This window comes from Stylophora pistillata, chromosome 1 (genome assembly GCF_964205215.1).
Source record: "Stylophora pistillata chromosome 1, jaStyPist1.2, whole genome shotgun sequence".
Lineage (NCBI taxonomy): Eukaryota > Metazoa > Cnidaria > Anthozoa > Scleractinia > Pocilloporidae > Stylophora > Stylophora pistillata.
In genome coordinates, this window is record NC_142519.1 from 25,233,900 (window position 1) to 25,245,499 (window position 11,600).

At 39.6% G+C, this 11,600-nt stretch overlaps 1 protein-coding gene across 1 annotated transcript; it reads left to right on the forward strand.

The window, feature by feature from the left end:
• The first annotated feature begins 1,396 nt into the window (after nt 1-1,396).
• On the forward strand, nt 1,397-4,051 carry LOC148741806 (transmembrane protein 128-like). Its single transcript, XM_088746812.1, has 4 exons — nt 1,397-1,536; nt 1,614-1,773; nt 2,190-2,351; nt 3,120-4,051. Exons 1-4 carry the CDS (start codon nt 1,449-1,451, stop codon nt 3,220-3,222), a joined length of 513 nt encoding a protein of 170 aa, XP_088602938.1. The 5' UTR covers nt 1,397-1,448; the 3' UTR covers nt 3,223-4,051.
• The last annotated feature ends 7,549 nt before the right edge of the window (nt 4,052-11,600 follow it).

Here is an 11,600-nt window from a genome sequence, read left to right on the forward strand (position 1 = left end):
TAAATTAGTAGAATGAAAAGCGTTCATTGATCCCTGTGGGATTTAGACTGCCGGTGTCACAGTGATATGTGTACCCCCGTGATATGGGTACCCCCGCACACATATCACTAGTGATATGTGTACCCCCTCCAAGATGGCGGCCAGTGATATGTGTATCCCCCACCCCCCTCCCCTCCAAAAAATAAATAATTACGGCTAGCTTGTGTTAATAGGCGCAAATCGTTCACTGAACCATCTTCCACAATCAGAACTGTAAAGACACGACTGGCGAGTCCGACAGTTCTTATGGGCCAGCAGCAAACATCAAACAATCTATTGGAAATATAAAGGAATCGAAATAGTCATGTAAACAAAAATATATGTTGGGGATACACATATCACTGGTGACTGCAATCGTATCGGCTTTGTCGCCTGTCTAGCACTGAAATTACTTGCTACTAGCTCTTTTACTGGCTAGTACGTAAGTGCATGAGATATTTCACCAACTGACTGCAAGTTTTATTGATTCCCAATCATATTTGTCACTGACAAATTTAAAAAGTACACAGACGACATCGCACTAGCCAGGGGCATACGTATATCACTGAGATCTCTCGTTCAGTGATATGTGTATCCTCAACATATCTCGGGGTTAAGCATATTACGGAAATCGTAGTAAGTGATATGTGTATCCCTTGGTAAAGCAAGCGCTGTTGTCTTTCTGGCAAATTACTAGCTAAGCTTATATATGGCTAGTAAGTGTATTATTGATTCCAAATTGACAGACGACAGCGAGTTAGTCAGGGGATACACATATCACTGCGATCGCCGTTCAGTGATATGTGTATCCCCAATACATCTAGGGGATACAATGTGGATACGCATATCGCGGCAATCGCAGTCAATATGTGTATTGTTATTCAGTTGCATTGTGATCTTCTTCCGTTTATATTTTGGATCGGAAATTTTAAAATATAAAACCACAAAATTTGTTCCTCGTAGCCATGTTTTCTTTGAAGCTCTAAGAGGCCCGGGTGCAAAGCCTCAGTGTTTTGTGTATCCCTACCAGGGGTACACATATCACTAGTGATATGTGTGCGGGGGTACACATATCACGGGGGTACACATATCACTGTGACACCGGTTTGAAAGATGAGCTTTTGTTCAAGATTTTTACGGCTTTCCGTGCCACCTAAGTGCAAGGAAAGACCGCAGATTACCATATGTTGCTTAGAATGATTAGGTAAATTAAAATGTCTAGCGACTGGTTTCGATGTGTCCTTGTCATTCCTTTCTCTACAGACGTGACTGAGATACAGAATAATTTGTATGCGTTTAGAGTGATTTTCACCGCCCGACGATAGCTGTCACGTACTTCCTGTGATCGATCGGTGATCAAGTTCCTCCATGCGCCCACTGTACTTTAAACTCAGCGGGGGCGGAAAAGTTGTACAGTTGTACGATTCAAAATGGCGTCCGAGGGTCGGCCCAAACTTCATGACGATCTTCAAGAGGCACTTCGTCGTAGAGATATACGATATGATTCTCTTTTAAACAGTGAGAAACTTTGAATCAAATTCTATAGGCTATGTTATATAATTTACCAAAACACATCGTTATCTACAATATTCTAGAAAGGGCAAGAGAAGAGGGAGAAAAGATACTCAGGGAAAATGACCCAGGATCGAAATCTCGAATAAACCCTCATTCTGTGTTTTGGATGGTAGCTGCAATGGCTGTGTTCTATTACACAGACTTTTATGTCGCTGTGAGGTTCGATCCACGAATACATAGGTGAGCAAGCCAGAGATTAGACTCAACAGTGTTCATCCCGCAAGATTTGTAAGACTTATTTTGAAGTAGTTTTCTTTTGAAAGATTATACACTGTGGTTTGACAATTTCTATGGTAAATGTAGTCTTCTCGATCTCAATTGCCACTTTTGTTCAACCCTTTTGCTCCTAAGATCTAATTAGTGATTCTCCTTACTGTTTGCCATACATTCTTATTAATATGTTAGTTCAACGAAAATCCAGGCATTGAATCAACATTTTGACTGCTTGATTTTGTATTGATATTGTAAGGAGAAATTCTCTCTTGGTCACACATAGGGGTTCAAGGGATGGAAGCCTCTGTAATGACCAACTAAATGCTTTAGTTGGTCACCTATATTTTCCTTATTCCTTTTCTTTTTATGTCTTTACATATCAGACTATGGTTGTACATTGGAGGTGCTCTCATAGGATTCAACTTGTGTATTGGTTGTTACTGTGTCTTATGGCTGAGCTACTATAAAAAGATCACAGATTGGGAGAAGCATTCTCCTTACATCATCCCCATTGCCACTGCATCTTTTATTGTTGGAATGATTTGGTGAGTGCAGATTTGAGAATCGCTCTTGCCAAGGGCTAATTAAACATCAGCTTAAGAAACTCTTCATATGCATGCCTCTAATCTTTTAAACAACCCCCCCCCCTCCCTACCCACTGACTCTGCTCCACAACTTCTTTAAAAACTCCCCCCTTTATTCATTTGTAACTGGGGATAGTTTGGATTAATTCTTTGTATAAGGCTGACTTGCAGACATTTTGATTTAAATGACTATGGATATTTCCACTCCCCTTAGATAGAACTGAGCAAATCCATTGTTGGTAAACCTTCGTAATTTGTTAGGTGGCTTCCCCACAGCTTGGTGGTACTCATAAGTTGATACTCTTGGATGGAGAGAGGCTTTGTAAAACTATTGAGTATCACTGACAGTACAACACAATTTGACCTTGAGCAGGATTCAGACTTTGACCTTTTGATCTCATAAGATCTAAAAAATCTTTTGATCTTTTTAAGACTTAAAAGTTCAGCATTCTAGCCATTATAGGTAGCTCTTTCTGTCATATACTTGATCAATATTTCATGTCATTGTATAATTTTGTAATTACTAAACTGAGAGCAAAAGGGTTGGAACATGGAAAAAGTTCAGAAGGGGATGAAAGATCAGGAAAGTTGGTGACGGTGTTGCAGTTGAATCACTATGCTTGTTTAAGGGTTTGAGAGAATAGACAGGATATAAAAGGAGACAGTGATAGTTATTTGCTTGAGTATATTGATCATAGTAATATCAGTCACTTCACTTTTTTTTTGCAGCTCCATTTATGCACTGTGGCCTGTGTGGAGAGTCTTGACACCTTTTATAACCTTCACATTGTTCATGGGAGTTATTTTTTTAGCAACATTACTGCCAGTATGACTTGAAAGTCTTTCTTTCCTTTGTAATACTAAGATTGGATGAGATATTCTCCATTCTAGCGACTAGAAATTTCCTTTCACTGTATAGACATACATGTAACATTCAGCCGATAAATACGTCTCCTTTCCTCACCTGAAGTTACAATTTAACCCTTTAAATCTCAAGATCTGATTGTTAATTCTTCCTGGTAACTGCTACACATTTCGTTATGAATTAGTTGTAAGAATTCGGTGTTAGATCAAGATAACCAACTTTTTTCAGACAAGTTCCAGTATTCTCATTGTCTGTTTGCTGGATGATGTATGGATATGTTAGGGAGAAGTAACATTTCAATCTCTTCTGGAAGGTAAAGGTTGAAGAGTTTTCAAGTTGAGAGGAACAATTTGGATCAAACTTGAATGGTCCACTTGCTGAATAAATCGAGAACTAGCTATGAATACTTTTTGGCAATATTCTTACAATAATTATTTGTACTCTAAACACATCAATTAGTGGTTCCATGTTTTTTTTTTTTTTTCTTTGATTGATAGAAAGGAAAACAGACTAGGCAATTAACAGAATGAAGTGCACATAGATCTGTCTGTCTATGGACATAAAAGTTTTCCTACTCAAGAGTTTGAATGATTCGACACTTTCAGTTTAACATAATTATTTCAATATTATCAACAAAATTTTAAATTAGGTTGTTTTTGAGTAAAAAAATGCTGCGAAGGGATATTTCTCCATGTACAAAAAGGTCTATTGCAAATCTGCCCATTCCATTTTTGTATTTGTATTATTTTGTAAATAAGGTATCATGAATATAAATGTACCAACGTAACTTATTTTACATGTTGTTATCATCCTTGTCTATTGTTACTACACCTTCAAAGTTCCTCATGAAAATTATCAAGATTTTATTCATATGAAAGTGGTCCAATAACGTGTATGAACTTTGGTGTGGGTCAATTTCAAGAACTGGTACATCATTAAAGAAAAACAGTCTTGCTATTTTTAGGGTTGATTTGTTTTCAATGAAAACATATGAATTAGTCTCTGTACCTAAAAGGGATCAAAACAAAGGTTAAACTTGCAATAGCGCTGGGAATTCCATATAAATAACCTTAGAGATGAAATTTACGTGGAAACAGAGTAGGGGAAAATGCAAGAACGGCCTGGTTTGGTGTCAGGCCGTCCGAATTTCTCGTCAACTCTAACAATAAAATTTTCGCCCCAAATCTACGATGCATGGTAAGTTTGCATACTTCAAAAAGGAACAAAACTTCATGTTTTAAAACAAGACCATTTGTCATGGATTTTGATTTTTTTCTGATATGGTTTCGAATTTAAATGGAAAACCTTTGGTTCAAATCAAGTTCGCGTGATTTAGATTTTAAAGTGGAACTTTAAATCTTCTAAGTGAGACTATCTCTACTGAACTTTCATCATTTTAAAGTGTTGTGGATTTAATACGCGCAACCTTTGAACCTCTTCAAGTTTACGTTAATAATTTCGGCTAAATGAAACTTCCGTCATTTGCTTTTAGTTTTCCGTGTTTTAAGTGCTGGTTACAGCAATCTTACGTGTACAGTTCGAAATAAAACATTCTTCTTTCTTTTCTTGTTCCTCCACATCCTGTCAACATCCCGGCTCAAACAAGAAGTTTTCATTTTCGTGATACGGCTCTCTTTGTCTTCAATTTCTCTTGTAATAAAGTTTTCAAGAGGAGACACGCCTTACTTCAAAGTGTTGTTTGTGTGTTTTTTACTGATGTAGCTACTGTTTCGAGCGTTATTCCTAGTTATGAACTCTGTCATCGTGGCAAATCAGTTCGAACAGCTGTTTCAGCAGAATATAGGATTATTTTTTTCATAAAGGAATAAGATTTGCGGTTGATTAGAATAATCCGGAATTGACGTGTTTCTTGCCAGCATTAGGTTCGGAAAGCGGTTTTGTAATGAACGCTGGCAAGGGCTTAAAACAAAAACGATGCGCCGGAAAAAAAAACAAAAAAAAAAACGAATAGGATAACAAAAAATAAGCTGGCCTTGGTCTGTCTTTTCTGTTTACTCACAGTTGAAGGTGAAAAAGATGATGTCATTTGCCGTGTTCGCCCGGTATACATGGACAAATTCAAATGGCGGCAAGTTACCTCGTAGTTTTGCAGCAGCTTCTGAAGAAATGTTCCTGACAAAGACTCTTAAAGTAAGATTAGATACAGAGTGAGTGACTGAGTACTAAACTACTGTAGTTCAAATTTCTCAAAAGCTCATTAACACTAACCTAGGTCATTTAGTAAACGAGATTTTTATATCTTTCCATAACCGACCGCAAATCGCACAAATCGCCCCCATGCTCACTGTTCATACCGCCCTGTTCAACCCAATCTACTTCCCGAATGTGTTCATTCCTATGACTTTGTTAACAAGATTCGTCAGTTATGACTGATTTACATGTCTTTGAATAAGTTATCAAATTGTTGAACATCTAACCTTTCGACTGTAAACTCTTTCCCGTAGATATCCGATATTCGTCTTCTCTTTGTAGCGATTAAAGTGTAGTGTGTCGTTAAGAATTAATCAGTCCCCTGTACTTGGTAATTTTAATTCCGACTGTTTGCCTCATGGGAAGCCAATAGGCTGATGAGGAAAACAGATACAACGCTAACCTTTCTTGATGTCACAGGAAGACTTTTATCGATCCTCTAAAGGATCAACATGTTGCGTATTTTTTATTAAAAGTAATGGTGTCTTTTCTTTGAAGGGGTGTGCTCGTTGCTCTCTGATTGGTAGTCTTCAAAGGTCTTCAAACAATGTTATTGTCTTTTAGGCGGCGACTGTTGGCGAAGTTCCAACGCCTCCGCTAGTTATTTATTTGAGTGTGCAGGGGTCTTAGAACAACATCTTTTTCATTATGTTGTCCAGTTACCAGTTGAGCAAATAAGGATTTAGTAAGTCCTTTAAAGCATTGGACTTCAGTCATCCTCACTGAGACAGTGGCTTTAAGCTACCGAGTGGTTGTCATGGAGCTCATACTATGATTGATGATGGACGGCAATTTTGTGCCGAGTGCCATTTTACCTGTTCCCAATTTATGCCCAGCGAAAATACTGAGAAGGGCCGCCCACACTAAGTGACATTGCGACTCGCCACGCCTCATGTAATACCTCCAAAACAACTTTCTACGACTCATTAAAACTCTCTGCCACCGTCGAACTAATCAGTGAACAAGTTTTACTGGTTTGTCAGACTTTTTAAGGTGATTTCTCAGTGCATCCTGTACAACGCACAAAAATCACGTAATCAGGCGAATAAGCGCGCGCGCATTCCGAGAGCCCGGTATTACCGGTTTTCATTGTCACACCATCATCAGAACCATTAAACAAATAAAGTCAGGAATCAAAGAGATAAAAATAAGATGGATATCTAAACAGTCTCGCAAAGATTCAGGTTTGTGCAATGTTTTGTGCGGGAGATATTCGAAAAAATGTTTCTCTCAAGTTTATAGGGCTTTGTATGAAGACGCCATGTTGGTGTCCCCCTAGGCGAATAAATCATTTCTTCTATTTACAATAGAGCAATTCCAGATTGAGTATGATAACACCAAAACCAAAACTAATCACAACGACCAAAAAGAAGAAGAAAAATACCGTAAGGAGCCAATGAAAACTCAAAGTAAAAACAAGGCAACTGCCTGAAGTGTGGGAAATCGCGGGTAACCATGTCATATTTGGGTACAGTTTTGTATCTGGTTGGTTGGGAGAGTAGCACGACTTTTCTTGACCAACTGAAAAGCAAAGTTAAGTAAAACCAGTGCAATCGCAGACCCCTTTTGATACTCAATTGAAAACTGCTCTTATCTCCACATAGGTTTACTGGCACTGCTTCTCTTTCGTGTTTGAACTTTTAAGAACATCGTAAGTTTCGAGTGATGCTGATGAATTTGGTTTTCCATTGCTCTTAGCTCCTTGTACGCTCTAAAATCAACAGAAACTCGCCATTAAAGCAGTTTTCACTTAAATTCACTGGGAAAAGAAAAACCAAAGTAATCACTGCAGCCAATCGGAACGAAGGTTGACATCGTCATTTCTCGAGAACTCCAAATAAAAACAGGAAGAACTGCATGGGGTTAGGCGGGAAAACGAGAGTGACCACATCATGACAAATGAGAAACACCACAGCGTACACTAGCAAGTTATGGATGCGCGCGGGAGGTTGCTAAGCATGAAAGCAGCGTTAGAGTCGCGTGATGCGATACCCGAGAGCGACTCTAGCTTCTTGAGTGCTTTGCATACTTCCCAAGTACATGCATAACTCAACAGTGTACGCTGTAGTGTTTACCGTTTGTTTTATAAAATAACGTTGAAACTTACAAATCTTACGTGACCAGAAAAACAGGCGCGCGAAAACTAATCTTTGCACTAGCTCACATCAACAGCATACACCCATGGGTGAATGGTAGACACTAAATTGACCAATCAGAGCGCGTGATTTACCTTGGTTATGCTATAATTGGTTTTAGTTTTGAACCTAATTGGTTGAAAAGGTAGGGGGAGTTTTCTGGACCAATCGCAAAACGAGGTTAAGTAAACCAAAGTAATCATAAATTACTTTCGACACTCAATTGAAACTTGCTCTGTCACGCTTTGTTGAAGGCGCCGGATGGCTCGTAACAAAATTTCAGCTTTAAGGTTGTTTTGCCTGCGAGGCGCCTATGCTCGCGAACTGACCAGAAGCGTTAGCGAACTGGTCCTATGCAAACGACTCGTGCGTGAAACAACGGGTTACCGAGTTGCCCGCCCTTATTTCTCCCATTTAAACTTAAATGATTGAAAAGCAACAACGACAAGGACGGTACTTCATATTTCGTCCGTACAAAAATACCTTTATTTTCGAGCAGCCAAAAACTGTACGCATACTGCTGCGTTCTTAAAACAAAGCTGAAAATATACAGACCGATGCAGAGAAAACTCCAGTTGCTCTATTTACACCAAACAACTCAATAATACAAAACTTTGAGCTACGAAGAAGAGAGCCAAGTGCTCCTCTTTCTTATGCAACCAAGTATTTGATGAGGTACCGGTAAGAGGACTTTAGCAAACATAGTAGCAGAAGTAGTTCGATCATAACGTTTGCATTTCAAATGTCACCAGTTTTTTCCTAGGAATATATTTACAATAGTTAAGAGGTAGTTCCCCAGCCGGTTACCCCCTCATCACTTTGGCAAGACGTTTTCAGGACTTAAAGTTTCTTTGCATCTGTTGTGTGACTCGTGACGCAACCATGTGTGTTGCGTGACTACTCAAGTAACGGCTGCATAAGAAACTGTACTAAAATTGGGAATGCATACTGTAACTAGCTTAATGCGGTGCGCTATTGTTCACTCGAAAACCTAATATCTGTATGTATTACAAAACAACTGTGAAAAAGAAATTTCCTAAAATAAGATGCACTAAAAACTCATAATAACGCGTTGTGGAAATCCAACGATCACACAGAAGACGTACCGACCACAAGTAATCTGTTTGAGTAGGACATTCATGAAAGGCACTACTTCAAGATAGATACAAATTTGCCTTTTACAGCCTGCAAAAGATAATGCCTGAAGACGATTGGAAGTACATAGAAAAAAGCTACGATTCACATCGGAGGTGATGACATCGTAAGACAAGAATATTAAGCTAGATGTACAACATCTCTGTATTCTAGAGAGGGCAAAAAAAAAAAAAAAAAAAAAAAAAAAAGAAAAAGGAAAAAGAAAAAAAGGAAAAATAATACGTATGTTTAAGAAAGAAAAAGGGTAACATTGAAAAAATTTGGAGAGCACCTCAATGGTTTACACCCTTTAACTCCAAGAACTGATTAGCATGTCATTTCCCTTCAAAATTGCAATAAATTATTCAGGGCATAAGTGATGACAAAAGACAATTGTACAGATTTCATCCTAATGATATATCAATTTCTCTTAACTAATTCACAAGAAAATATATAGCGACTGGAAAGGAGAATCACTGATCATGTCTTTGGAGTTCAGGGGCTAGGGAATAACTCTCAGTAAGAAAAACTATTTAACTGTCTACTGGTTCGTTGAAACTATGAAATAATATCTGCAAGTTCGGCAAGAAATCTCTTTCCGAGGAACGTAAGTCTTTCTTTTCTACACTAAACTACAAGTACGGAATAATAGAGTTGCAAAAGTAGAAACAAAATAAAAATACAACCATTGTTTTGGAGTAAGTTAATCTTCTTGTCTATATCCTGCTACAACTTAAACTCTGCAACACTGAGATCATTGACAAAGCGTACTAATTTGGAACGTTCTCAATCTGAGAAAAACTAATATATTCTGGGTGCACTATGAATAAATCGACTTAGAACCAGATGTTCGCGTGCATTTTTGTGAATAAAATACTAGTCGAACTTGGATTAAATGCAAATGTATGATTAATACAAATTTTAAATAACTATTTTTCATTTTGCACTCAAGCAGCCTTCGAGCCCAAGCCCTCGCTCTATGGTAGGAGCGTTTCTTCGCCCCGTGAAAGTTTGAGGCCTGGAACAGAGCGAGCTGGCGAAAGGTCTACAAATCCTACTATGCTTCAATTCTGCGTTTATCAATACCATACACTGAAGGTGAAAGTAAACCATGTTTTTTCTTAAAATCTATGAAGTTATTACTGGAAGGGAAAGCGCATAACACTTAGCAACTAATTCAAACTTTCAGGGAATTTATCGGAAAACGTTAAAAACTTAATTTACAACTTATCTGATACTTAACCTGACCACACGAAGACAGAAAAACTTAACATTAAAACTTCATTGTATTCCATCCGATGTATTCTGTGTTTTGCTGGTGCCTTGTTCTTGTTCTTGTTCTTGTTCGTGATATTTAAGCGAATGAAGAGCGTCTTTTACTGCATGGAAGATGATGTTTTTAACCTTGAGTGGAAAAGAGAAGAAAAACTTTATGACGGACAGACTGACTAAATGGCTGTCTAAGTCACTGACTGACTCACTGACCGACTGACTCACTGACCGACTGACTCACTGACTCACTGACCGACTGACTCACTGACCGACTGACTCACTGACTCACTGACCGACTGACTCACTGACCGACTGACTCACTGACTCACTGACCGACTGACTCACTGACCGACTGACTCATTGACCGACTGACTCGCTGACCGACTGACTCGCTGACCGACTGACTCGCTGACTCACTGACCGACTGACTCACTGACTCACTGACCGACTGACTCACTGACCGACTGACTCACTGACCGACTGACTCATTGACCGACTGACTCGCTGACCGACTGACTCGCTGACCGACTGACTCACTGACCGACTGACTCGCTGACCGACTGACTTGCTGACTCACTGACCGACTGACTCACTGACTCACTGACCGACTGACTCGCTGACTCACTGACCGACTGACTCACTGACCGATTGACTCACTGACTGACTGACTCGCTGACCGACTGACTCACTGACCGACTGACTCATTGACCGACTGACTCGCTGACTCGCTGACCGACTGACTCACTGACCGACTGACTCGCTGACCGACTGACTCGCTGACCGACTGACTCGCTGACCGACTGACTCACTGACCGACTGACTCGCTGACCGACTGACTCGCTGACTCGCTGACCGACTGACTCACTGACCGACTGACTCGCTGACCGACTGACTCGCTGACCGACTGACTCGCTGACCGACTGACTCGCTGACCGACTGACTCGCTGACAGACTGACTCGCTGACCGACTCACTCGATGACCGACTGACTCGCTGACTGACTGACTCAGTAACTCACTGACCGACTGACTCACTGACCAACTGACTCACTGACCAACTGACTCACTGACCAACTGACTCACTGACCGACTGACTCACTGACCGACTGACTCACTGACTGACTCACTGACTCACTGACTCACTCCCTCACTCACTGACTCACTTGATGGGTCGCATTAGAAAATGCTTGTGTTGACAGAGTTTCATCCCTAGAGTAAACAATTCGGTCGTAATGCGACCCGAGCCTTAAAGAATCCAGGATGCTACACCAATTTTTGAACAGTTCAGAAATATACGAACAGTTCAGAAGTTCCCATTACGGACCGACCTATGCTTGTGAATAACACTTTTATCTTTTTCTAACGCATAAAAACAATGATTGCTAAAAGAACCCGAATGATTTAGGGCTACAATTACGAGTTTAAAGTGCACCTACACCCAAAAAATTTTTTTCGCTTAACGAAGTAAGCTTATTTTTTTGAGTATTTCTGCGCAAAAATTTTTTTATTTGCTCAAATCTTCAATTTTCTATGCCCAGTCAAAATATGGAAAATCGGCCGCCATCTTGCCCCACGACCGAGTTTAAAGAAGAATG

Coding starts and splice junctions, on each gene's coding strand:
- LOC148741806 (XM_088746812.1), top strand. CDS start 1,449: ATGGCGTCCGAGGGTCGGCCCAAACTTCATGACGATCTTCAAGAGGCA. Junction 1,774..2,189: donor TTCGATCCACGAATACATAG/GTGAGCAAGCCA, acceptor TTTACATATCAG/ACTATGGTTGTACATTGGAG. Junction 2,352..3,119: donor TTTATTGTTGGAATGATTTG/GTGAGTGCAGAT, acceptor TTTTTTTTGCAG/CTCCATTTATGCACTGTGGC.